Genomic DNA, 26,352 nt, shown 5'->3' on the forward strand with positions numbered 1-26,352 from the left:
AGCCGGGGCTGGACCTTCCCTTTCCACGAGTCGGGGTCGGTTTCTTGGAGCTCACCTTTAGCTAGGCGCTGGGAAGCGTGCTGCTTCGGGGCGTTCCAGCTTCCTACACCTGACACGTTGAACAACAGGCAATTAAGGGGTGCGACAGGCGCCGTAAAATGATGGGCCAGTGCTTTCCTGTGCGAGCGTTCACCCTGGGGCTGTCGCTTAACAGGTCACCAAACTAACTGAAAGGAAGGGCTGTGCTTTTGTCATCACACCCTTGGGCTTTAAGTCAGGCTCTAGCTCGAGCCTGCCTTTTGCATTTCCCAGGAAAGAACGTTTATCACTACTTACATTTCATTCTTTTCACTTTATTAATGTACAGATTCACACAAAACATTATATTCTTGCTAAGGCCATTTCATTAATAAGTTTTCAGAGTACAGAGTTGTGAACTGGGCGGGGGGGAATACAGCAGAGTGGCAGATTGTCATTTTAAAACCGTCACAATTTACCACTGATACACTGGAGGACATGCTGCAGCCTACTGGTACAGAACTATGCTTGTATTTGAATGGTGTTACTGCGCTCTGGAGTAAGAGACCGCACAACCCCACGGGTACGGTTTTCTGCTCCACGTACATCTTACCACGACTGCGCATAACACTGACAGCTGGAGCAGAGAACAAAACAAGGCGCAAGCTGCTCGCCTCGGCCGCGTGTGACGCTAGGAGAAGTAAACCTCATGGCTTCTGCCTCAGCACCCCTCACACCAACGAGCTTGGCTGCAAGTCAAGACAAACCCGTCAGTACGATGGGTCTTCGCTCGCTAAGGGAACAGGTAAATTAAAAATGGTTCTAACCCCGTCCTTTTAATGCAGGTAAGCTCAGCAGCGGTTACATCTTCGGGCCCTCTTGTCCAAACTGAGAGCAAAGCTGCAGCTAAGCCAGCTTTAGCGACAAGATGACCTCCCTACCACGCTCTGCATCCTAAGCCCAGCGTTTCCTCTGCCCAGCGGAGGCGGCGCAAGCCCGCGAAGGACTCTGGTACAGGAAGGGGACGCCCTCGGAAAACGGCAGCCGGTCTCTGGTTCTGGTGGGCTCCCGTCTGGGGTGGAGACAGACCAGGACCACGCGCTAAACGGGGTGGAAGGTCTGTCTTTGCCAAGTTTGTGGGAAGACGTAGTTAAAGTCTAAGTTAAAATGACGGGTTTGTCACGAGCAGTAGCCTTAAAAACACATTGAGAAGTGAAGAAAGTGAAGTTGTTTGGAAGAACGAGCCTCACTCATCCAGGTGCCAGTTCTGCACAGCTCATGGGTCTTTTCTACCAATAGAACAGTCTACAGAAGATGAGTGACCAGTGAGCCCAGTCAGGAGGAGAAAACAAAAAATAATAGTTTGGTGTGTATCAGGAGCAGTTTTTGGTTTTCTTTTTCATAAATCAGTGGTAGGGGTAAAGCACCACTTTGACAGAACTAAACCCCTTAGACCACTAAGCCAAACTGCGCTCTACTCCCAGAAATATCTAGGTGAAAAAGAAACTGAAGAGAAGTTCAAAAGCCATTTTTCCTGCCAGAATATGAGCAGAGACAATCACTTCACCAAGAGAAACAAGGGCCAGAGTCCAGCCGGGCGGCAGCGCCCGCCGTTCCTGCTCCGGCCACGGGAGAGGGCCCACGTACGCCGCAGTTGTGCCAAGTGAAGCAATTAATTACTTTTTCATTCTTTATGTGTGAGGAGCGCAGCTGAAAATCACTTAATCACAGAGAAATACCGCGTGACATCTTAATATATACGCCCATGAAGTAACAGTTTGATCACCTCTAGTTAAGGAGCGCGTCGCACGCGCGGCCTCGGTGGCAGGCATTTTAAAACACGTTTCTTAAAAAAGTTACCGCAGGAATTTTTTAAACGTGTCTATGCTTTTCCAAAGCAAGCTCAAGCTGCCTGTCACCCGGACCCCTGAAGCCAAGAGAGCGAGTCTCGGTCGCCACCTTTGCACGTCACAAGAACGAGGCAGCTTCGCCAACAGCAAAGAGGTTGGAAACTAACGGCCGCTGCCCGGCGCACACAAAAGACCTGTAGCAGAGCCAGCAGCAGGAGTTCACGTAAATGAAAAGTTAGAAAAATAGATTATTACTCGGGTCAAGTCATCCCGGGGTAGGAGGGATGGGGATGCGCCACAAAATAAAGTGGAAAAATAGATCCAAGAAAATATAGAAGAACCTCACATTTTATATTTAGATCTGAAATACAAAATACACCGTTAACTAGTTCTACTCGCCACGACTGGCCGGAGGGCTGACACCAATCTAAGCAGACCTGTCCCCTAGCGGGTGACGCTTCCAGCGCTGGGCTGTTACCTATTTATCAGTGCACACACAGGATGGACGCGCACGCATGCATACTGCAGGGAAGGGTCACAAAGCCTTTCACTAGCACCGTTAAAAAAAAGCTGAAACAGTTTAAAAAAACAACAAAAAACCCAAAACACCCGGTCCAAGTGTGCCTGACAGACGTCCGTTCAGAAACGGGAAGCGGTAACAATACAGCAACAGATCAGAAGCAATTATTTGTACTGCACTGGCGCGGACAAAGTATTTACATGCTGGAGTCAATGGTACCGAGCCTTAAGACAGAACAGCGGGGAAAAACAGCAGTCGCGAGGGCAGACTTTGGGTTCACGGCTAACAAAACCGAGAGGATTTCGGCCAGAAGTGCCTCTTTCCCCTTCGAAAGCTCTGCCAGCGCTACCCGGAGCGTGGCTCCTCACCTACCCACACTGTCACGACAAAGAGCAGGATAGTAAAGAAACACAAGTCATTGGATTTGTAAGCAACAAAATAAAGCCAGGTATTTTATCACGTATCCCATAGCGGTCCTTGGCTGTAACACACGAACGGATTGCTGAGGCTGCATGCCACGAATACCACGAACGATTCACTTCAGGTCCCCGTCCCCTTCTCCTTGGATCGACTTCTTGATGCGAAGCAACATGGTCGTAAGCCACTGATCCAACCGCGATATCGAATCGAATTCTTTAACCTATCAGAGACAAAAAAAAAACCCAACAGTTTAAGTTATTAGAAAGCGAACGAGACTGCTGCAAAAGCAGCACCCTGCAGCTCGCAACGCGTGGGCTTTGAAGACTTCCAGTCTTCCCAGAGAAAAAAAATAGGTATTTTATATTTTATCTATCCAAAACCACACAGAGCACCTTAAGCCACTGTCAAACAAACACGGAAAGGGGTGGAGCAAAGCCAAGGCAGGTCCTTTACTTAACTCTTGATGATAAACTAGTAATTTTCAAGTATTGAGCCTGGGCCTTGCTAGCGCGCAGCCTGGCAGCAGCTCTGCTAACGCGGGTTGCTTCGCGGCAGGACGGTTACGCAGCGAAGTGCCCGGTGTCCCACACGCCCCAGAAAACAGATGGAAAAGGAACAACCCGCCATCCACGAGCAAAGCCGTGACTACTCACCGCCTCGGTGTATGCCTCGCAGTTTTGCTCCTCGTGGGCTTCCAGCAGTTTCTAGAACAGCGTTAAAGGTCAGGAAATCCTCGGTTACGGCGTGTTCCCCAGGGCGGGTGCGCGGCCGTCTCGTCCCCAGGGGAGGGGGCCCTCGGCACCCACGTGTCCCGCAGCAGCACCTTCGCGAGCTGCTCGGCCCACCCGCCACGAACACAGAAACCGCTTGGGGGTTCTGTCTCAAGTTAGAGTAACCATCCTTCTGCTGCAGCTGCTGCCACAAGCGTGGCGTGAGCCCGGTGCCACGCGAGTCTGAGGTCCTCTAAAACGTTCGGCTACACGACCCAACCTCCGGCAAGGCGGAAAAGCCCTCAGTAAAGGGCAGTATGCGTTTTCAAGCGTGACTATTATCTTAACGCTGGCTTTACTCACTTTCAATAGCTTGCACTCCCGTGAGTCTGTGAACGCTGGGAACATTTCTTCGTATTTCTCAAGTGCAAGCTGAAAGAGAGAAGGCGACCCTTAAGCTCGTTTCACACAGAACTACTTGCTTTTTTATTTCAGTCTTTGCCTTCCAGGCCTAAAAACCACACAAAGAGCTTAGGAAACGAGTCACAGCGAGTCCAATTCCACACTGCGGCGCTTCACGCTTCAGCCCGTGCAACGGCCACGCGAACCCCTGCGCGCGCAAGGACGCGCCTCAGCCGGGAAAAGCTGGATAAGCGGGATGAGGAAGTTTGGGATAACGGCTCCGAGCCCACTGACCTTGGCGTTCAGCTCATCCACGATGAAGTGGCACAGAGCGGCTTTGAAGAAATACTCTTTCGCACTATACTTGAGCAAAGGATTATCCATCGTGTTTGTTCCGACCTAGGCACAAAAAAGACATTATTAGAGTTGGGAAAGAAGAACGCATCATTAAGAACTGAATTCAAAACAGGACAGCTGCTTGGAATTACACGCTGCGCCATAACGCGAATAAAGACCATGGATAAAAACGCCAGCATCCGTACAAAAAGCCGTTGGGAAGCCGGACAGATTTTTAACTACTCCCAAGTGAGGTCAGAAACCCGCAGGCAGCTGCGAGCGCGCAGCCCGTCCTGCCGGGGAGCCGCTGCCCCGGCTCGGGGTACCCACCGCCACCCCAGCCCGTCCCGTCCGACCCGCGGGGGCGGGGAAGGCAAGTCGGCTCGGAGAAAAGCCGCTCCAGCATCAACCCTCCGCAGGCACAAAAGCAGCGCTGCAAGTGTTCCCAGGTAAATCCCTGGTACAAAGGCAGAGCGATCAAGTTTACAAATCTGGGGGGAAATTTTGTGCCAAACGTGTTTGTAAATACGATCAGAAGTTGAATTGTAGATTTCCTTCCTGCTGCTTCCCCCTGCCTTCCACTAGAAACAACAGAGTTCATAGAATCAGAGAATTATTGAGGTTGGAAAAGACCTCTAGGATCAAAAAAATGGTCATGGGAAAAAAAAAAGCCTTTCCTAAGTTAAAGCAACTCTTACAGGCAGAGGAGCAAACCGTGTCTCGTAAAGGCATAATCAGCCCCAAAATCAGTATGATTAGGAGCTTCTAGGCCACAGCAATTCTGGGAGACCACCACACTGACCCCCCTTTTCATTTTCAAGAAATTTTTGGCTCAGGATTTTCTCTAATTCACATCCGATCTGCAGCACCACCGAAACAAGACCTTTCACCCCAGAGCGCACCTCAAACGTCCCGCGTGTCGGAGAGTCCTTAAAAATACACCTGCGGGTAACTCGGTCCTACAGCAGAAAACCACCGCGCCCCCGCGACTGCCGACGCCAGCGCGAGGGACAGGAGCGCAGCCGCCGAGGGACGCGGTGGCCACCACGCCGGGCCGCCCCAGCCCCGCCGCCCAGGGGCGCGTCCTCACCTGCTCGTAGATTTCTATCGCCTTCTGGTACTGCTCCAGCTGCGCCGCGTAGGCGGCCACCTTCAGCAGACACTTGTTGGCCGAGCTACAATCAATTACAGCATTAAAGTGAGCGATTGTGTCCTGGGGGGGAAATAACAAAACTCCACACCCTGGTACCTCCAAAGCACTACCTGGGCGACTTAGGGGATATAAAAGCGGGGCCCAAAAGCTGCAAATTAGGGGAATTTTCTTTCTCACAGCTGAAGTTAGAACACAGAAAGGCACAAAGACCCTCAGCTCGGCACAGACCTGGTGTCAGAGACCGTCCAATCCCTCCGCGCTTCCGCTGCGCCCAGAAGGGCAGCCCGAGCCAGACAAGGCTGCGTGCAGGGTGAGAACCTTAACCAGAAACCTAAGCAGGGCTCTTTAGCGGGCGTTTCCGAGCGGCTGGCAGGCACGGTGCGCAAGCACGCGGGCCATCTAGGACAAATCCCCGTCTCCAGCTCTCCCCTGCTGCGACTCTTACGAAGACCACTTGCCTGTTGGACTCCTCTCCTTTGTAATAGTCTGCGGCCTGCTCGTAGTGTGCGATCGCCTGGGGACAGAAACATCGCGCTTGAACCCCGCTTCCGAGGTGCGAGTTTTGGCCAGGCCAGCGCGCAGGCACCGCGCTCACGAAAGCCCTTGCGTCCCGCGCGCCGAGGGAGCGGCGGCACGGCGCTTCTGCTGAAGCGAGGCGCGGCCGCGCAGCCCCCGCGCACTCAGGCAACGTGACCGCGAGCTTGTTACGAGCCCCGAGCTCCAGCACGGGCTTAATGCAGGTGGCACTGTTTGAGGTAAGGACGACCGTTACCATCGCAGCGCCGCAAGGCTCCCCCAGCTTTGCCACGACAGAATAAATCGCGTAACGGAACAGCCCTGACAGGGCAGGGCTTGATTTAAGCGGGGCTGTATGCGGAGAGGCAACACCGAAGTCATTAATATAGACAGGATCTAGTGAAGTGGAGCTGAGGAAGCAAATGATTATCTAGAAAATAGTATCTAGAAACCGACAATTTTTGTCCTGCAAACTTCAAGCAGGAGATTTGCGGCCCAGCTGAGCTGCTGCAGGATTCCTGCTCAGGGACCTCGGCTGTGGGAACGAGAAGGTCGGTAGTGAAGTGTGAACTACAAGTAACAGCAGCTTCCTTTGGGTGCATCGGGGGGAAAAAAAAAACACACTATAAAACTGGCCCCCACAACTTTTCCAAGGTGCTTTTCAGATGTGAAACACCGCCTCAGCCCAGAAGCTTTCTCACCTGGGCGTTTGATGCTCAGCAGCGGGGCACACGCAAGAGTCAGGATTGCCCCGCGAGAGACCCGCGCTGGGAAAATCAGCGCTCACCCCGTTAACGCTAACTTTTAAGTCACGGGTGTTTTGCACCTACGTAACAAAGCCTGGTGCCGGACAGGAGCCGGGTTTTATCGGCCGCGCCGAGCTCGGCGCTGCTCTGGCCGGGGAGGGAAATGCAGCCGCCGCTCCTGCGGCGCAGCGCTCGGCATCCTTACCTTCTCAATGTCTACCAGCTCGGCCTCGTAGATCTCCGCGATGGTGATGTGGTGCTTGGCAGCGATGGTGAATCGTCCCTAGAGAAGGCAGAGGTTGCGCGTGAGACGGGGGCTCCCCCTCCGCCCAGCGCACACAGCGTTTACCGAGCTGCATCACGATCACATCGTCCACGAGCTGCCAGCGCAGCTTCTTACCATGTCGGTGTAGATATCGATAGCTGCATTTAAGCAGTTGATGGCCTCTGCAGCATGAGTGTTCAGGAAAAACAACAGAGTCAGCCAGCACGTCAGGCTTCCCAGCCCAAAACCTCCCCCTCCTCCAAAAACCAGATCTCGGTAACGTCTCATGAGACCAGAAACGAGATTCCTCAATAAATATCTACTCACACACATGTGTGCATATGCCCGGAACAACAGACGTGGCGTTTTCAACCCCTGAGGCCTATTGATGTAACGTCCCTCGCATTTTTGCGCCTGCAGATCTAACCCCGATTCACCCAGCCCGAACACCCCCGTGCCACCGACAGCCTGCCGGTTCGCCCGCACGAGGACTCTGGCGCTGAGAGGCAACAGGCAAAAATTTGGCTGGGCGAGATACAAACGACTCGTACCCCAGGTCTGTCAGGCTGCGTCCTCAAACGGAGCAAAACTCAAAACGCCAATCTCGTAAACACGCGGAGGCTGCCGTTTTCTAGGAAATTTGGGTTTTTTAATTACGAAACAGTAGTATCAGCCCTGAGTTAGCTGCTTCTTTTGGCTTTCGAGTAGTCCGCAGCGAGGATCGGCAGCCCCGGGGAGCCGGTGCCTCGGCGTGCCACCTCCTGTGCCGCTACGCGGCTTTGCAAGAAGCAATCCCGGTTTCGCCCCCCTTACCTTGCGGGTCTGCTTTTTTGTAGGCGTTCCCGGCGTCCACGAAGCTGGTGGCCGAGTCGTGTTTGCTCTGCAGCTGCATGTGCAGCTTGGCCGCCTGGCAAAACGCGTTTCCTGCGGCTGGGAGAGAAGCGCACACGGACCCCATGGACCCCTCCGGCCCGGCAAGGAGCGGGACGGCCGCAAAGCACGCGTCGCTTCCCAGGACCCAGAGAGGTCGAGAGATGCAGCAACCTCGAGCCGCGCGTGGCCAGGCACCGCTCGTCGGCCGGGGGCTGAGCCCGTCCCCACGGGGCGCAGCAGCAGCACCCCACCCGCATCCTCATCCTCGCCACTGGCTGCGCCCAGCACCTACTGGGCCAGCAAGGGGGATCCCTTGGACCTCGAAATCCACTGGATTTGATGTCCCAGCCCAAGGTATTTCCTTGCTGAAGAGCCAACCCAGGGCAGCGCCCCTTTAACAGGCTTCCCTGCAGAATTACGAGCTTTCATTTTAAACAGTAAACTGCACCCCGGCTCATTTAACACCAGAACAGTCAGGTCACCCCCCGCTTTGCCCACCCTCCCAATATTTAAATCATCGCAGGGCCGGGCAGAGCAGAGGGATTGCATCGCCATAGGGACCATCCCCATGGAAACACCCTGGGATGTAAAACTCCGCTGCGATAATTCGCAGGAAGATGCTCGTTGACTCGTGGGTCACCCCAGCGTCAGCCCCCCACCCCCGACAGCGGGGGCTGTACTCACCGCTCCAGTTTTTGGCGATCTTGAACATGTTGGCAGCCCGGGTGTACATTTCGCAGGCTTCCTCCACCCTGGTGTTGCCCCTGAAACGCAGCGAGAGCGCCCCTGATGCCGCGCCGGAACGAAACGCTGCCCCCGAGCTGAAACAGGGCTTGGGGTGTCGCGGCGCCGCGTGCTCGGGCGATGTCACCCTGATTTTAAAAAGCAGGGGGAGCATCATGCTGCTCAGAGAGGGGAAAGCTGGATTCGGGGGACCGGCAGCCCCCGCCAGACCCTCTCCCAGGGGGTGCCAGCTCCACTGTGGAGGTGGGGGACGTTGGGTTAGCGCCTAACGGCATCCCCCCAACCCTGCAGTGAACAGGGAGCAGGCGGAGCCGGCAGGCGCCAAATAACCGAGCCCTCGCCAGAAAGGAGAGGGAGGGTTTTTTCTTTGCATAAAGCAGGGACAGGAGAGCGGCGGGAAACCCACCCCTGAAATGGCAACTTAGGGTTTTGGCCCGTTCCTGAAGAGTTTGGAGCCTGGAGCAAGCCCCCATCTGCTCTCGGGTCCCTCCTTTCCAGGCAGGAGCTGCCGGCCTGTTACAAGCCAGCTGTCGTAAGACAAGAGTCTCACGAGAAACTCAGCAAAAACACCTGCAAAAAGCAAACTCTAGCAGGCGACGAGCTACTTGCACGGGTTAGGGAGCGCAAAGCAAGCCAACAAGAGCTGCCAGACAACCTGGTGCTTGTGTAACAGCCGCGGGCGCGCGGCCTCCGCGTCCCGAAAACACACCTCGGCAGGCCGAGCCCCGGCACGCCGGGGGGTTTCCACCTCCGGGAGGGAGCGCGAGCGCGCCGCAGCCCAGGCCTCGCTGACGGGCTTTAGCAGCATGACTCGGCTCCCCGAAGCGGATAATTAACGATTAATTTATCTTGAGAGCGAAGTGAAATATTTTTGTTAATTAAACGCAGATTCCTTCACGGACTTACGCCGGCAGGGTCGTTACTGCCCTCTGCGGCACGGGGCGCCGCCGAGCCCAGGAAGGGCCGGAGCGCGGCAGGCGACAGCAGCTATTATTGCTGGTATTTTTTCCCTTCCTCCTCTGGCAGCCGACCACATTTCCCTTCTAAGTACGAGCCGGGTTTTTTTTTGGACGGCTCCTTTCTTGCTCTTGAAAGCTGCCTTTTGCACCAACTGAAGCCAAAGGAGGCGGCGCGCGGTAACGCTACACCCTGCGAGGCGTCCAGAACGGGGCGGGTTTCAGCCTTTTAGTCTCCAAAAAAAATGAAAACCATAAAAAAAAGAAAAGGCAAAGCGCTCGTGCAGGCTAACGGAGGTGTCCAGGAACAAGCCTGGCTGTCGATAACGCCTTTGGCCGGGCACCCCCTTTACCAGGAGGACGCCGAGAATGAAGTCACCCGGCACCTTCTCTTGCGTTGTAAAAAGCTATTGCTCTTGCGTCTATTTTTAGCCCAAGAAAATGAGAAATTTGCCTCTCGAAATCTCTGCCAGGTCACTCCAAGGGTTTTTCGGCAATTCGCCACCCGGATTATGCCCCTGGAGCGCGCCCGGCCCGAGATTAATCTGCCGGAGGATGGGGAGGAATTTATTTTTAAAACTTCTGCGTTTAGGGCTGCGGGCACTAGATGGTTCCCGGCTGTTGTTTAGAAACATCGAGGCCTCCACAGGAGCATCGCTCCGTAACTGCTCTTTTCTTAAAAATAAAATTTAAATAAATAAGAAAGCTAACACCGAGGTAGCCAAAACTGCTCGTTTTTCAACCCCTCCCCCAGGCACAGCTCTTGCACCCCCAGGAATATCTACTTTTGAGCAAAAAGACCCAGTAAAAAGGCAGCTTTGCCATTTTCGGGGGTGTCGCTCCCCCCGGCAGCCCCATCCCTCCGGAGGGTCTCCGTGAGCCAAGGGCTCGGGCCTGCAGCCTTGCCGGGCAGAAAATCATCTGTAGAACCCGGAGCCTGGCTCGAAACCCTCCCTGGAGCCGCAGAAGGCCTCCAGGAGGTCGGGGGCCTTCGAGCCTCGCCCCGGCAGCGCCCGCGGGTGCCGCGGTGCTCCCCGGGACGCGGGGAGAGGGCAACCCTCGCCAGGGCGAACCCCGGCGATGCCGCGAGAGCGTGACCAGCGGCGAGTCCCCACTCGGGGAAAGCCGGGATGAGCAAGCACGGCCGCCCTGGGGCCGGACCTGGGGACACCCACCCCGAGGGCGGGATGAACCCCTGGGGGAGCACAGGCAGGCGCCCCGAGCTGCAGAGGCCGGGTGGGCTCATCACACCGCTGTGCGGACAGACAGCTGCGGGGGGGGGCACGGCACGGCAAGGGGGGGGCTGCTGGAGCACCGCTGGCCAGGCTCACCCCCTGCTTTGCTATGTGTGTACCCCTCCCCATGCCCTAACAGAGCCCACCCGCTGCAGAGGCTAAGGGAGACCCTCACCCACACGGGGGGGGGGGGGGGGCGGACAGCACCCAGGCAGAGGGGCAGGAGCTGGGGATGCCCCCCCGCAGGCACCCACACACAGGCCCCGGCTCCCTTCGCACACCTGCACCCCCTTTTATTGCAACCCCTCTCTTCACACACCTTGCAAGCCCCCCCCTTTTTGCAACCCCCCCTTCGCACCCCCTGCAAGTCCTCCATTTTGCACACCCTGCCCCCCCCCCCTTTTGCAACCCCTCCCTTCGCGCACCCCCCCCCCCCCGCTCGCCGCCCCCCGCAGCCCCGCTCACCCGAAGAGCCCCCGCAGGAAGGAGTGGGAGCCCTTCACCCGCTTCTCGGCCTCCGCCATCAGCTGCACGGCCTCCCGCTCCTTGCCCGTGCTGTCCATCGCGGCGGGCCGCCTCCTCCTTCCTTCCTCCCTCCTCCTCCTCCTCCTCCTGCACCGGCGGGCGCGCGCACGGGGAGGGCGGCGGCGGGCGGGCGCGTGCCGGGGAGGGGGCGGGGCGCGTGCACCACGCACGGCGCAGGATGCAAGGCGCGTGCTGCGAGGCGCGCGGCGGGGGGCTCACGCGTGGCCCCTCGCCCCGCGCGCGCGGCGCCCGCCCCGGAGCGGGGCGGGAAAGGCAGGAGCACCCGGCGAGGGTTTTCCCTCCGCCCTTCTGGGAGCGGCCGGGCGATCCGCACGCTGCAGCAAGGCGGCGCGAAGGCCCGGAAACTCTCGGGGCCCTCTTGCAGCCACGGGTGGCGTCGATCGGCTTTTGCACCTTCACAACAAGGGGGTGGGGTGTGTGCAAAACGGTGAAGCTTGGGCACCTGGGTCACCCCAGCGGCGCCCGGCGCCCTCAGAATTGCAAAAGTCACTCCGAAAGGGAGATTCATTCGTGACCTAACTGAAAGTGTACGTCCCGGTTAAGAAATCAGCCGTCGCTGGGATGGGAGCGCATAAAATAGGGAGAAAGCGGAGCAGGGTCCAGCTCCAGCCCTTGGTTAGGCACCCACGGGCAGCGCACGCTGCCAGCTCAGTCAGGATCGACCCTTATCCCTCCCCGGCCAAGGCACTCACCCGCCCTCGCGCTCGCTGCACGCACAGAGTAGGCCAGGAGGAAGAAAAAGTGAATTCATCCCAACCTGAAGGCCTCTTTTTTTTTTTTTTGATTCTTCAGCTCTGATTCTGCTTTTATTTACGTTACTATCTGAGTTTCCACGGAATTACTTCAACACAGCAGGTAGAGCTGAAGCTCCCCGGAGAAGGGCACTTGTTGCCGGTGGATAATCTGCATTGAGTGGAAAAAGTACAGAAAAAGTCAGGTGAAGAGGGTGAAAACGTGCCCGGTTTCCCTCCCGATGCATGCGTGTCCTGCCCACCCCCCCAGTTATGTGAGCCCACGGGTGGGTCCCTCCCCTGAGCAGCTCAGCACAGGGCTTACAAACTTCACGCAGACCGAATGCGCAGGAGAAAGGAAGAAGGTAGAAATCACTCTTTTTTTTGTTTGTTTTATCCTGTAAATCCGCACTGACCTCGCTCCTGAACTAGCGGCCAAGCGCCGAGGCCCTGCGAGGGACGTGTATTAGCAAAGGCAGGCGGGGGGTGAGGAGGGACCCCTCTGGGTGTCCTCCCCCCCCCAGCCGCTCGTTCCCTCAGGTTTTTAAGGCGACAGCACGCGTGCCCCCACAGAGACAACCCAGGCCGCGCAGCCGCTTGCACAGCGTGAGGATTAAGGGGCTGGAAGGGCCAGGACTAAGCTGCGCAGACACAGCTGGGCCCTGGATTAGGCAGATTAGCGGCGGGGCGGTCAAGCCTGAGGCTGCCGCTCAGGGCTGGACTACAGCTCCCAGCGTGCCCCACGTCCGGGCGCCCTGGAAGCATCCCTGGCCTCGAAAGAGCAGGGGGGACACCCAGGGGGGTGCCAGCACCCCCCCACGTCCCCCCGAGCCCCGCTGCCCCATGCACACCAGCAGCAGGCGCTTGCCTTCCACCCGGTCTGCAACAGGAACCGAGTTATGGTAATTAAGGTGTAATTAAACCCCGCCGCGGGTTCGTATCGCTGCCCAGGAGCTGTCTGCGTGTGCACAGGCCCCGCGGTGGCGTGGGCACCCCCGTGTCACCGTCACGGTGCCAGGAACAGCCCGCAATCCCGTCCCCAACACTCGTCCACAGGACCGTCCACGCCCCAGTAAGGAAATAGCCAGGCTCACAGAAGGATGGGAGCTGCGCGGATGGAAACTCGGGGCTGCGGGATCCCAGAGACACGGCCGCGCCTCGGCACTGAGCAACGCCAGGCTGCAGAGCTGGGGGTCCGCACCGGGAGAGCTGGGGCAAAAGCCCGCTGCCGGGGGAAATGCAGGTTGCTGACCTTGTTGCAGGGCTGTGAGACACTAAAGCCAACAGCATTTTCAAAGCCAGAAGCTGCCATCCAAATCCAAGGTCGCTAGTAAAAATGGTAACGCTTGCAGACTGCGAAGGATCCGTAATCATCCCAGGTTTTGTCTCCCTTTTCCAGGCAGGACGTGATGGAGCCTTTTTACCTCTATGACCTCGGGCTCCTAACAGAAAACAAAGCTATTCAGAGGATCCTCTGCCCCATGGCTGCACAGCTCTGCCATCTAATCCTCGCCCTCGAGTGGGAAGATGGGGTTTCTCAGGCTTTTCCCAATTTGGGGGAGCATGCAGAAAAATTAGCCAAAGCCACAGAAGAACTCGCTTCTGTTGCAAGAAGGTAAGTTTGGTGGGTGTCTCCTGTGGAGGTTTGGGGGCTGGGACGGAGGAGGAAGGGATGGCAAAGAAACTGGCGGGGGGGGGAGCCTGCCTGCACCCTGCTAGAGGTGGGAACAGGAGGGGGGGGATAGCATTAGGAAGGGAAAAAAGAGAAATGGGACAAAGCAGGGGCACGTGCTTGGAAGGGATGTGGCAAAGTAAGCAAAACCTCAACAAGCAACGTTTAAGCTAAACATATCTTAAAATAGCGGTCAGACAACTGACCGAATGCTTCAATTTACTGAATGCTTCAGTAAACTGCAGCCCAAACCCACGGATTAGGCACCGGCCACTGGGCTGTTTTGCTGCTACAGCTAGGGCCTGGTAGAGGGCAGGCACCCCACCTTAAAGCAAACTGCAGCCACTGCAAAAGGGTCTGAAAGAGTTTGCAAATACAGCTAAAATCAGTTCGAGCCCAGGAAATGTCTGGCGCGGCTGGTACTCATGGGATGGCCAAGAGCTGAGCCCAGCAGCTTCTGTTCCAGGTTGGCTGAGGAGTGCAGTGACGAGGTGCTCAAGGAGGAGACGCGTCCTGCTGCCGAGTCCCTCGTCCTGGCAGGGAGGTGTGTGCTGCTGGCAGCCCGTGAGCTCCAGGTACAGCCGGAGAGCGCTGGCCGCAGGGAGCAGCTGGCTGTGTCGGCAAAGAGGGTCTTAACAGAGACAGCGAAGGTAACGGCGGAGGGGGACAGTGCCAGGGTGAGCAGGGGAGGTCGGCCTGGGATGCCGCGGTGGGTAAGGGGGCAGCTGTAGGAGGGGTAAGAGCTGCCCTCCACCAGGACAGGGGCTGGGGCTTGGGGGACGCCAGAGCAATGGCTGTTTCCTCACCGTGTGCTCACTAGGGCAGCTCTGCAGAGCAAAACGCACCTCTGCTCTTCCTGCAGGGGCTGGGGTGTCATCTTGGCTGCACAAGGGATCAAAGAGTGAACAGGGATTCTTGAGCCTCAGCCGCTCTGACCATTTGTTCTGCCGTTTTCTTCCGGTTAGATTCTTCAGATTGAAGATGCTGCTGGGGCGAGGAGGGTAATTCAGGCTGCCAGCTGGCTTTTGGAGTGCCTGAGCGTGCTGCGGGATGCAGCAGACATGCCAGGAATGCTGGCTGCTTTCCGGGCCTTTGCTGAGGCCTTGCTTCTGCTGAGCAATCTGTCAGCAAAGCGCCTCGAGGAACTCGGAGATGGTCCTCGACAGAAGAGCTTGGCCCAAACTTTGCAGCTCCTTCAGAAGTGCATTCCTTTGCTCCACGCCGCAAAGCACAGCGATCTTAAACTCTCCGGGGATTGGCAAGTCAGAGTCTCCACAGACGATGCTTTCCAGCTGACAGAGAGGACCATCAAAGAGCTCACGTCCCTGCTCATCGGTAATATGGGCAGCAAGGAGCCACGGGACAGACACGGGACCTTCTCCCAGCACATGAGCAGGCTGCTGGCGCTGCTCTCGTGCCCAGACCCGGTGCAACTCTCCGACAGCGAGTTCAGTGCTCACGTGGAAGCGGTCATTTTCTACTGCATGTTTCTAGCAGACTCAGCCAGGCCAGATCTGAAGCTGGATCTGGTGAAACATTGCTGGGTTCTGCTACGGCTGAGGAAGAGCATCTGCAGCCGCGTAAGCCAGCAGGAGGGATGGCCAGGGCACAGCAGCCTGGAGAAGGAATGTCACGCCATGAGAGAGGAGGTGGAGACTCTTGACCAGGCAGCGCTCACAGCAACTCTGTGCCAAATCCTCGACACCTTCTTTGAGGGTAAGGAGCCCCTGAGGCCCTTAGTTGAAGATGCTGTTAGCCTTGCTGGTACAGGGTGTTTTCCAGCAGGGCAAGGAGGATTTTTAAAGAAGCTTCAGCCCCTCACTGCCACCTTCTTCACACACGCCCAGCAGATGCTCAGAGCGGCAGACTTTGTTCTGGCCAGGTGTGCCGAAACTGATACCGCTAGAGAAATCGGAGAGTGGGTGGAGTATCTGAAGAGGCTCCTTGCCCGTCTCCCTCCACTGCTGACGGACATGAGCAGAACTACAGCCCAGAGGAGCGCTGCCAAGCAACTGCAGTCCTTGTACCACGCCTGGGCTCGAGCAACAGAAAGCCTCTTGCAGTGTTTTGAGGAGACGGTCAGCACAGCTGAATTCCTGAAGCTGTCCGTCCAGGAAATGGCCAAGCACAGGGAATGGTGTGAAAAGGCCCTGGGAAGTCAGGACCCCGAGAGGCTCTCTTGGCACGCAGCTCGCCTCTCCAGCTGGGCTCGGTGGGTGGTGGAAGCTACCACCAGGTACGTGGACAAAGCCACAGACCCCATTTTCAGGAACGGATTGCTGGTTTGGGTTGAGCAACTGGCCAACTCCATCCTTGAGCTGAAAGCGGCCACAGCCCTTTGCCCAGAGAGACTCTCCTGCCTCCAAGCTAGGGATGTCTTTTCAAAGGCAGCAAGCTGCCTGATGGGTGCTGCTCACCATGTCCGAGACGGGCTGGATGGCTCCAACCACCCAGACATCCTCAGCCCTCTCCGGGCACAGGTGCGAAGCACTGATGTTACAAAGGCGCTTGAACTCAGCCTGTCGCACACCGGGCTAAAATCTGTTACTGATGAGGCTGCATTGCAAGAAGACACCTTAAATCATCAGTCTCCACGAGCAGGTAACTTACACCCGGGTGCTGTTCCAAGGAAAGGAGATACGCACCCTGTCATTACGGCTCTCCTAGCAGCAACCAGAGCCCGTGATACGGCAGCTGTCAACGCTGCTTGCTCCGCCTTGCTTGAACTCTCCAACGGCTGCGTCGATGCGGCGAAGGAAGCGCTGCCCGTTGCTGAGTCTCCCCAGATGGAGACGCTGGGGCAGTACCAGAAGATTGTATTACTGACACCATGTGTTATTAGCCTGACCAGGGAAACAGCCCCAGGGCAGCTTCATCATCCAAGCAGACTTCTCCAAATGGCACTCGCTCTCTCAGAGAGGATCTGTGAGACCAAAGAGTCCCTGGCAGCCGTGGCAGGCTCTTGGTATAGTCTGTCTCAGCAAGTATTTGGCTTTATCTTGTCTGCTGACTTTTTGAGAGGCAAACAGGCTTTGGACGAGACCATGATGAGTTTAGCAGGAGCAGTTCAGTTAGCAGGAGACATTGCAAGCCTAGCCTGTAGTAAGGGAAATCCCATTTCCCCCGATGTCTGGGAGAGCTTTCTACAGGTCCAAGCCAAGTTTTCACGCGCTCAGATGAGCACCAAAGTGTTACTTGAGAAAGCGGCATCCTTCAAGGGCTCCTGCAGGGTGGGAAAGGCCAGCCTGGAGCTGCACTGTGTCCAGTGGGCCGTCAGCATGCACGTCCTGCTGGGTGCCATCGATCAGTTCGTAGGCAGGGATGTCCTGTTCCTGAGGGAGCTGAGGAGCGCCATGAAGAACAAGCTTTGCTCACAGAGCCTCTTGGCTGCTGTGTCTGAGAACTCCCTGAGGCTGCAGGAGGCCGCCCGGCTCTCTTACTTGTCCTGCCCTGAAGACAGCGATGGCAGTGAAATCCTAGTGCTCAGGGAGGAGATAAAGGTGCTCATGGAAGCACTGCTGGATGCCTCCAATACCCTCTTGGTCTCCCCACTGTCTACTGCCAGCTTGTACATTCGCTTTGAGCTCCTGCAGACAGACTTGGCCCTCAGGACCAAGGCGTTATTGCTCCACCTGGAGAAGGTCAATACCAAACACCTGCAGGTCATCCGAGATGTCGTCGGACCAGCCCTGTCCCCCCTCTCTCAAGAGGAGAGGGAGAGGAGCAAACAGGCCTTTGAGGAGAAGGCAAGTCGGCTAATGGCTAATGTTCAGTGGGTCAAAACCACCCTCCAAGATGCTCTGGAGGCCAGCGGTCAACTGCAGTCACAGGCGAACCTGCTCTCGGTTGCAGACCACCTCCTGGTCCTCACGTCTGATGCAGTGGGCAGCACCAGGCAGCTCTTCCAGAGCTGCCAGGACCAAGGGCATCTCCGCCTGGACAGTATCGTCTGGTACTGGTCAGCAAACGCCCGCTACCTCGTCACGCAGCTTCAGGCTGCCCAGGGCATCAGCGGACATGTCCTGCGGCTCATCAGACAACGCTTGCAGAATGCAGGTGACCAGCGCTCTCCGAGACAACGCAACAGCGCAGCCAAGCTCTTCCCAGCCCGAGAGCTTGATGCTCTGAGCCTCACCAAGTCAGCAGAAACTTGCCCAAGCAGGAGCGGACGAGCAAGTGGAGCCTCCAGGGAGGCATGTGAAACGGTACAGTAGCAGTTTTCCCCCCATCAACCCTTACTGCAGGGTGACAGTCCAGGCTATCAGTGAGGGCTGTTACCCACACCGGCCCGGGCTGTCAGTCAGGCCTGTTACCCACACCGGCCCGGGCTGTCAGTGAGGGCTGTTACCCACACCGGCCCGGGCTGTCAGTGAGGGCTGTTACCCACACCGGCCCGGGCTGTCAGTGAGGGCTGTTACCCACACCGGCCCGGGCTGTCAGTGAGGGCTGTTACCCACACCGGCCCGGGCTGTCAGTGAGGGCTGTTACCCACACCGGCCCGGGCTGTCAGTGAGGGCTGTTACCCACACCGGCCCGGGCTGTCAGTGAGGGCTGTTACCCACACCGGCCCGGGCTGTCAGTGAGGGCTGTTACCCACACCGGCCCGGGCTGTCAGTGAGGGCTGTTACCCACACCGGCCCGGGCTGTCAGTGAGGGCTGTTACCCACACCGGCCCGGGCTGTCAGTGAGGGCTGTTACCCACACCGGCCCGGGCTGTCAGTGAGGGCTGTTACCCACACCGGCCCGGGCTGTCAGTCAGGCCTGTTACCCACACCGGCCCGGGCTGTCAGTGAGGGCTGTTACCCACACCGGCCCGGGCTGTCAGTGAGGGCTGTTACCCACACCGGCCCGGGCTGTCAGTGAGGGCTGTTACCCACACCGGCCCGGGCTGTCAGTGAGGGCTGTTACCCACACCGGCCCGGGCTGTCAGTGAGGGCTGTTACCCACACCGGCCCGGGCTGTCAGTGAGGGCTGTTACCCACACCGGCCCGGGCTGTCAGTGAGGGCTGTTACCCACACCGGCCCGGGCTGTCAGTCAGGCCTGTTACCCACACCGGCCCGGGCTGTCAGTGAGGGCTGTTACCCACACCGGCCCGGGCTGTCAGTGAGGGCTGTTACCCACACCGGCCCGGGCTGTCAGTCAGGCCTGTTACCCACACCAGCCCGGGCTGTCAGTGAGGGCTGTTACCCACACCGGCCCGGGCTGTCAGTGACGGCTGTTACCCACACCGGCCCGGGCTGTCAGTGAGGGCTGTTACCCACACCGGCCCGGGCTGTCAGTGAGGGCTGTTACCCACACCGGCCCGGGCTGTCAGTCAGGCCTGTTACCCACACCGGCCCGGGCTGTCAGTCAGGCCTGTTACCCACACCGGCCCGGGCTGTCAGTGAGGGCTGTTACCCACACCGGCCCGGGCTGTCAGTGAGGGCTGTTACCCACACCGGCCCGGGCTGTCAGTGAGGGCTGTTACCCACACCGGCCCGGGCTGTCAGTCAGGCCTGTTACCCACACCGGCCCGGGCTGTCAGTCAGGCCTGTTACCCACACCGGCCCGGGCTGTCAGTGAGGGCTGTTACCCACACCGGCCCGGGCTGTCAGTGAGGGCTGTTACCCACACCGGCCCGGGCTGTCAGTGAGGGCTGTTACCCACACCGGCCCAGGCTGTCAGTGAGGGCTGTTACCCACACCGGCCCGGGCTGTCAGTGAGGGCTGTTACCCACACCGGCCCGGGCTGTCAGTGAGGGCTGTTACCCACACCGGCCCGGGCTGTCAGTGAGGGCTGTTACCCACACCGGCCCGGGCTGTCAGTGAGGGCTGTTACCCACACCGGCCCGGGCTGTCAGTGAGGGCTGTTACCCACACCGGCCCGGGCTGTCAGTGAGGGCTGTTACCCACACCGGCCCGGGCTGTCAGTCAGGCCTGTTACCCACACCGGCCCGGGCTGTCAGTGAGGGCTGTTACCCACACCGGCCCGGGCTGTCAGTGAGGGCTGTTACCCACACCGGCCCGGGCTGTCAGTCAGGCCTGTTACCCACACCGGCCCGGGCTGTCAGTGAGGGCTGTTACCCACACCGGCCCGGGCTGTCAGTGAGGGCTGTTACCCACACCGGCCCAGGCTGTCAGTGAGGGCTGTTACCCACACCGGCCCGGGCTGTCAGTGACGGCTGTTACCCACACCGGCCCGGGCTGTCAGTCAGGCCTGTTACCCACACCATAGAGCATTAAGATAAATGACAGTGGCGGGGACCTCTGGAGGTCGATAGTCCAACGCCCTGGCCACCTTCAAAGTTAGATCAGGTTGCTGGCTGCCCTACTCAGCTGAGTTCTGGATATCTGACCTGACGTAGGCTCTTGCATAAATAAACCCATCTCCAAAACACTGTTTCTGAGGAGCAGAGGGCTGTACTCCTCTCCCTCCCCTGAAACACCACCTGTCTGCTCAGCTCCTCACCTCCCCACAATCACCCTTTGAGAGTACCACAACAGCTGCTGTCAGTTGTCAGGAGCTGGCAAAGGCTTCAGCAACACGATGCAGATCGCTCAGCAAAGTGGTTTACAGCACTCAGTTGTTCTTCTCAACTGCGGGCGCTGTCAGCTCACGTGGCAGCTACCGCCCATCTGGAGATAGCTCCAGGAGACAACAGCACAGGGCATTTGGATTTTGGGTGAAGGCAGGGGAGAGAAGGGCTGGTTGGGAAGGCAAAGCAGGCCCACTGAGGTGGCAGGCAGCTCTCCTGTCTACTCACCAAAAACTGCTTCAGAAACACACAGGTGGAGACTTCTCAGTATCAGCATCGGTGCGTCTGCACACTCCAGACATCAAACCTCTTCAGTTATTGTCTCGACAGCACTGGAAAGGTCCTCCCAGCATCTCCCCTGCCAGCAGCCCTGCAAAGTGTGAGGGAGAAGCCAGTGACATGTGGCAGGGTGGCCCCAGCAAGATGTCCCAGGTCACCAAGGGCATGGCAACAAGGATGCTTCACATGACTCAGTTCCTGAGGAAGAAGGGCCCCATCATGGTATGGAGTGTTTCACCCCCTCCACCCCAGCACTTTAAAAGGCATAAAGAAAACGTTTTTTCCCTCAAGAGCATGGTCAAAGCCAGTGACAGGGCTGCCCAGTGCCCACTGAAACCCCTGAATTACCCTGCTCTTGTAAGAGCGGCTCCAGCTGCATTTGTCGAAAGCGATAGAAATTACTTCCTCCTGATTAGATATGAACCTGGCAACCAGTCCCTTCCTTTTTTCAGGATATATATGGGCTTCCTCGGCACCCCCTGTCTTGCAGGAAAAGTGGTCTTTTTTCTCCTTCTCTCCCCAAAGACATTTATTTCTATTCTCTTTTAGAGCAAGGACCAGCTTGTCGCCTACGCGAGGCAAATTGCTTCCGATGGGCAGGTGTTCGTTAAGTTTGGCCAGATCATTGCAAGGCACTGCCTCGACAGGAGGTGCTCCGCAGAGCTGCTGTGCGCCGCAGAGCGGACCCACACCATCAGCAGCCAGCTCGGCATCGTGGCCAGGTGAGTCGCCGAGGTCAAGGGCAATCTCTCCCAGGGCTGGTGGCCCACTTCTCAAAGGGGTGCGCGTGGTGGTCTCCAGAGGTCCTTCTTGGATCTGGGTGTAGCCCTTACAGTCCAGTTACAATTCAGTGGGCTCCCTTGTCTCTTCCTGTGGCTGCAGACGACAGCCCTTTCCTCCCCTGCTTTGCCTGCCTCTGTGGAAACCTGCTCTGACAGTGGAGGCGACAGTCTTCTGGTTTTAGAGTAATTGAGAATTCTGGCCACACAGGGGAGGCACGCTGTCTGATGCTCTTCCAGTAAAATCCCTTAAAATGTCTTTTCAGGGTAAAAGCAGTCACTGCAGAGAGCAAGTCCTCTTCTGAGCTGCTCGTGAGCAACGCGCAGAACCTAATTCAAGCCGTTTCGCACATTCTGAAAGCAGCCGAGGCAGCATGTATCAAAGTAAGTTAACCCTGATGGCATCAAAGAGGTTTTGCAAGGTGGAGTCCACACTGTGGGGAGCTCCTACAGCCCAGTCCGGTTACGGGAGGTAGGACCCGGCTGCTGTGGGACCTCCGTGAACTCCAGCTGGGGGTAAACATTCTTACTGTGATGTTTTTATTTTATGCCTTTCTGTCTTGTTTCCAAAGCCTCCTTCCAGGCATTGAATCTGCTCTGTCACTGCTACCAACTCTGAAGTCAGCTGGTCAGTTTCCCATTTCATTTTTGGGTAGGAGCGCAGCAGCATCTCGCTGGAGGCCTTTCTTTGGAAACAGTCCATGTCAGTCTTAGCCTTTAATGTTGTCTCAAGACGAGCTCGGATCAAAACTCCCAAGAGCTCCCCTCGCAGCTGCCAGCGATGGCTGACTGATCCAACTGTAAATAGATTGTGAGAGCGGATTTTATCTGAAGGCACTCGGAAAACGAGCGCAAACACAACCAGACTCTCTGCTGATGCAGTTGTTCATGTGCCATAGCCTCCTACATAATCCTACAACTTCTGCTGAGCCCATCTTTGTGAAAGAGGCAGTTTTGATTAGAATCCTATTTAATGGAGAATCAGCCACAAGAGTGGAAAAGCTCATCCTGTGGTTAATTGCCCATACTGTTAAAAATATACTATATACGTCCTTTTTTTACTTTGCTGATCTCAGCTGAAGTAACTAGCCGTTCTTTTATCTTGGTTGTCTAGACTACAAAGTCCTTTAGGACCTGGCTTTTTCCCTTTGGAAATTTCCCCGCTTATCAATAAACTATATTGTATTCCTTTTGTCTCTCTGTAGGCAGGTTTTTAAGCACTTTAAGGATTTTTTTTTTTTAAGCATTAGCAGTTAGAGAAGCCACATTGGTCACACACACATTGATACATTCACACTTTTATATCATTTAAGATATTTTAAACAAGTTCATGTACAATACATTAAAGCATGCAAATATTTTGTCTAATAGGGTTTGCAACAGCCCCCGCCTGACTCTGAAGAAGAAGAAGTAGCTGCTTTTTGCCTGCAGTGGAGAAAAAACCTGCTGTGGCATAGAGCCAAGGAGTCTTTAAACTCAGACAGGGATGAATTAGGGCTCCGCAAGACTCAGGCAAGGGCTGAACCCACCCTGATGGCTATGGTGCAAGAACTATCACCTCTGACCAAGAACACCCCCGAGCATCCAAAACCTATTGAGGGACACACAATTATGGACAGCCATCTGTAAAAACAGGAAGGGACTTCTGCTGGAGGGGTACTGCACTGCTAACTGGCCTCAGCAGAAAGAGCACAACCTTTCTGCAACGGTGCTGCTCCTGGCTCACATCTCTGCTGCTCTCCGAGCTGCTCTTGCAGGACTGAGAGTGCAAGGCCTGGAAAGGCTTTTGTGTGCTGGCCGCTCCTCCTGCGGCAAATTCCACCCTGCAGATACACTGCTTCCTTTTGGCGACTGAACAAAGAGAAGAATAGAATGATGCCACATGCTAGTGCACTTCCGAAGGGGCCTCTCGTCCAGACGGCGTCTGAAGTTGAGTAATAATATGCGATACCGAGCCACAGAGGACACTGACGTTGGGGAAGAGCTTTAAGACCCAGTCAAAGGGAAAGAGGTTTCCTGTTCAGTAAAATATCATTCACTGATCTTTGTTACTTGGCATGGGAGTCGCTCTGAAGCCATTTCTCCTTAATCAATGGCCACCAAGCCGGGCCAGAGGGGAATGAAATATTTCGTATTCATATACTGCACGCCTCTGACTAGCTGTGAGCCAGCTCTGGCTCTTACGTAGCCGGTCAGGCTGTTGTCTTTCCCCTTGGGCAAACATGGCTATAGGGAAGACAGCATTTGATGAGGTACCTTCATTATATTACTTTCAATAACTGCCAGTCCTCCTGTGTTCGTCAGTGCCCAAGATGTGATCAGAAGGATGTGGGAACACACTTGTAGCAGCAGATCTGGCTGGAAGGAAGGATCAGAGGGTTCTGTAAATGACTGCATTGCTCATCTGCTGCAACAGAAAGCCTCAGAGCTGGGAGGTCTTTCTCAGGCCCTTATCTTTTGCACACTATCAAACTTTTTTGCAACCATCACCTTTTTAGCAACCATCGCCCTTTTTTCTAGGGGTAGCAATCCTAAATATTCTGCAGGACGAGAGGCCAGACATATATAAACCTGCAGAAGAGCCAGCGCGCTGGGTGGAGCTCATACACAAAATACAAATGCAGAGGGTAACGTGCACTACAAAAGCTGGAGGAAAGAACAACTGAATGAGAAGGAAGACCACAGGATAGGATCACTGACTTTTGAAATGCAAACAGGAGTGTAATTAAGCATTCTCTACTTTGCAAGAATAAATTTATTTACTTTGCAATATGAAGGATTCACGTTAAGAGTCTTTTAGTCACAGTAGGAAAATATTAAAACAGGCTACCCAGGGAGACTACAAATCTCCCTCGAGTATTTTTATCATGGGGCAGCAAACACCTGGCGGTGCCCTAGCAATGCTCAGTCTTTCTGAAGCGCAGACAAGATCAAACATTTTACCCTTTCACGTTTCCAGGGCTAGCAGGCGCTGGGAGCGTTTTGTCTCACCTGCTGCCCCTGACTAGGCAAATCCTGCAATGTGGAGAAATGAGACTTTTCTCCCCAAATCCCTCTCAGCCCCAGGACTCTCTTTTACCCAGAGTAAAACATTCAGTGCTGATGATCACCCACCTCGTAGCGACAGGCTCACAGAGCACTCAGGACCAACGATACTGGCTGCTCCCGTTACACCCGTGCTTCACAGCCTCAGGGGCACGTGTTGCAAGCGTCTGAGGGAAACACGGCTCCGCACCAGCATGCTGCACGTGGGGAAGAGACGGAAACGGGCCCTCCCTGCAGAAGACACAATGAATCCGCATAGCACGTGGGACTTGACTTGCCTGCAGCCCATTCCAGCCCACCTCGGTGTGCCAGGGCTGTCCCCACCTGCCCCCTCTGACCTTCCCCGGATCGGGCGGTTTAGTACTTGCGCCGTAGCAATGCATCTCCTCCGCGTTCCGAGACAGCGCAGTAGTAAAGGACACACCAGAGCAAGCGTAGGCTCGGGGAAGAAATCTGCAACGAATAAACCAGCGAGCCCAGGCAGACGGAGGAGCGAGCGGCAGCCTGCAGACCCTCACGCTGTGCCTGGGGAGGCTCTCGGGGCCCGGCCGGCTGGGCACGGCTGGATCTGGGAAGAAGGAGGGAGATGGTTATACTTGGAGACAATAAGCTGCAATGCCTAGCTGGCCCCTTTCAAATTGTTTCCTCCTTCCTTTGTACCCCTTCTTTTCCGAAATAAAGAACTGTATTAAAGATACCGAGACGGCAGCAGACCTCCGAGGTTAGATGCCAGCACTCTGGGTTCTCCCTCCAGAACACACCCTGCAGCTCCAAAACGGGTCCATAACCGGACCGATGGCAAACCACCCGAGATTCTTTGGCTACCTCAACTGTAAGGCACGACATTTTGCTCTTGGTAGCAAAGCTTTTCCTTTGACACTTACTTTTCCAGTGCTTTCAAAAAAAAAAACCAAACCACAGAGAATCCAATCCAGTGATGATGTCGTCATCACCACCTTACAAGAAGTTGCAACTTCAGGTCAGAGCCGCGCATCCTGCACGTACTCTCCACGTCTAAATGTGAACCGCACCTTTGGCTTCAATACTGCAACTTTTCCCCGTTGTTCCCCTAACAACCCACGTGCTATCTCCAAACTATTTCTATTTTTCCCTGCTGGCCAGTTCTGCTGGCTTGTTTTTTTTTGATGCAATTCTTGAACAGCCTCACTTGTCACCAGACGAAGAATTGATAAGAAGTAATTATGTAGGACTAATAGATTATGCCAAAATAACACCAAAGTTTCAGGTCTGTTACCTAGTTTTCAATTATTTTGAGTGAGCGCGATTCAAAATATCATAACATGAATACAATTAACACTCCGGGAAGTTAGGAAGGCAAACTGAAACCACTGTTGCCTCCAGCGATGCCTCCTCTGCCATGCTTTGCACACGTAGAAATCAGGGGCTTCCCTCTGTTATCCAAGCTCTGCTCATCCACGCGAGACACTTGTATTCTTGCCTGTTTGTCTCCCAGGCGGAAGAAACCAAACCCAAGGGATTTGTGATAAACGCTGCGCTGTCCCAGTCGCAGGCGTTACTTGGGCCAACTTACAAAAACCAAGAGGAAACGGCCCACCGAGGAAGAGACTTAATGCAAAGAAACATTCCAAGTGGGCGGGAACCAGATGGCAATTGAGCAGACGGCAAATTTTTATTGTAAATGCAGCTAGCTAGGTATGACTACATTTCCTGTATATAAAAAGCAACCCAAAAGGCAAAACAAGAGAGGTTTTGAGGACAGTTGTGCTCTCGGCATGCAACATCTTCAGAAATTAAACAACATGCACGACATTTCTCATAGCGATGCCAGTAACTGTAGTAAGAGAACATCGACGACTCTCTCCAAGTCAGAGGTCTGATGCTGGAACCACGCAGCAAGCTAACTCCGTCTGGACTCAGTACAAGGTTAGTTTAAAACCCCACTACCATCTGACTGCAAAGCGGTGTAGCGACTGTACTAAAACCAGTTCTAGTCACCTTCATCCTGCGGCCGCCCCCACTGCTCCTTCCCCAGCGCTGAGATAGCTGCCAACGTGTCAAC

At 55.8% G+C, this 26,352-nt stretch overlaps 2 protein-coding genes across 4 annotated transcripts; one reads left to right on the top strand and one right to left on the bottom strand.

Annotated features, from left to right (window-relative positions):
- Positions 1-337: 337 nt before the first annotated feature.
- Positions 338-20,960, bottom strand: NAPB (NSF attachment protein beta). 3 transcript variants are annotated; one of them, XM_064445540.1, is made up of 11 exons: positions 20,836-20,960; positions 20,437-20,578; positions 8,494-8,573; positions 7,750-7,866; positions 6,877-6,954; positions 5,868-5,923; positions 5,347-5,431; positions 4,215-4,319; positions 3,882-3,950; positions 3,462-3,512; positions 338-3,028 (listed from the first exon to the last, which is right to left on the bottom strand). In XM_064445540.1, exons 2-11 carry the CDS (start codon positions 20,483-20,485, stop codon positions 2,924-2,926), a joined length of 795 nt encoding a protein of 264 aa, XP_064301610.1. In that variant the 5' UTR covers positions 20,486-20,578; positions 20,836-20,960; the 3' UTR covers positions 338-2,923. The 3 variants fall into 3 exon arrangements, with proteins under 3 accessions (XP_064301610.1, XP_064301611.1, XP_064301612.1); XM_064445541.1 differs by lacking the exon at positions 20,836-20,960 and adding an exon at positions 7,072-7,118 and having other exon boundaries at positions 20,437-20,568; XM_064445542.1 differs by lacking the exons at positions 20,437-20,578; positions 20,836-20,960 and adding exons at positions 7,072-7,118; positions 11,210-11,363.
- Positions 12,688-26,236, top strand: LOC135312413 (uncharacterized). The gene is made up of 8 exons (XM_064445534.1): positions 12,688-12,923; positions 13,421-13,636; positions 14,160-14,343; positions 14,659-17,898; positions 20,539-20,709; positions 21,037-21,209; positions 21,533-21,650; positions 22,638-26,236. Exons 1-8 carry the CDS (start codon positions 12,865-12,867, stop codon positions 22,893-22,895), a joined length of 4,419 nt encoding a protein of 1,472 aa, XP_064301604.1. The 5' UTR covers positions 12,688-12,864; the 3' UTR covers positions 22,896-26,236.
- The last annotated feature ends 116 nt before the right edge of the window (positions 26,237-26,352 follow it).

Source organism: Phalacrocorax carbo, chromosome 3 (genome assembly GCF_963921805.1).
Source record: "Phalacrocorax carbo chromosome 3, bPhaCar2.1, whole genome shotgun sequence".
Classification (NCBI taxonomy): domain Eukaryota; kingdom Metazoa; phylum Chordata; class Aves; order Suliformes; family Phalacrocoracidae; genus Phalacrocorax; species Phalacrocorax carbo.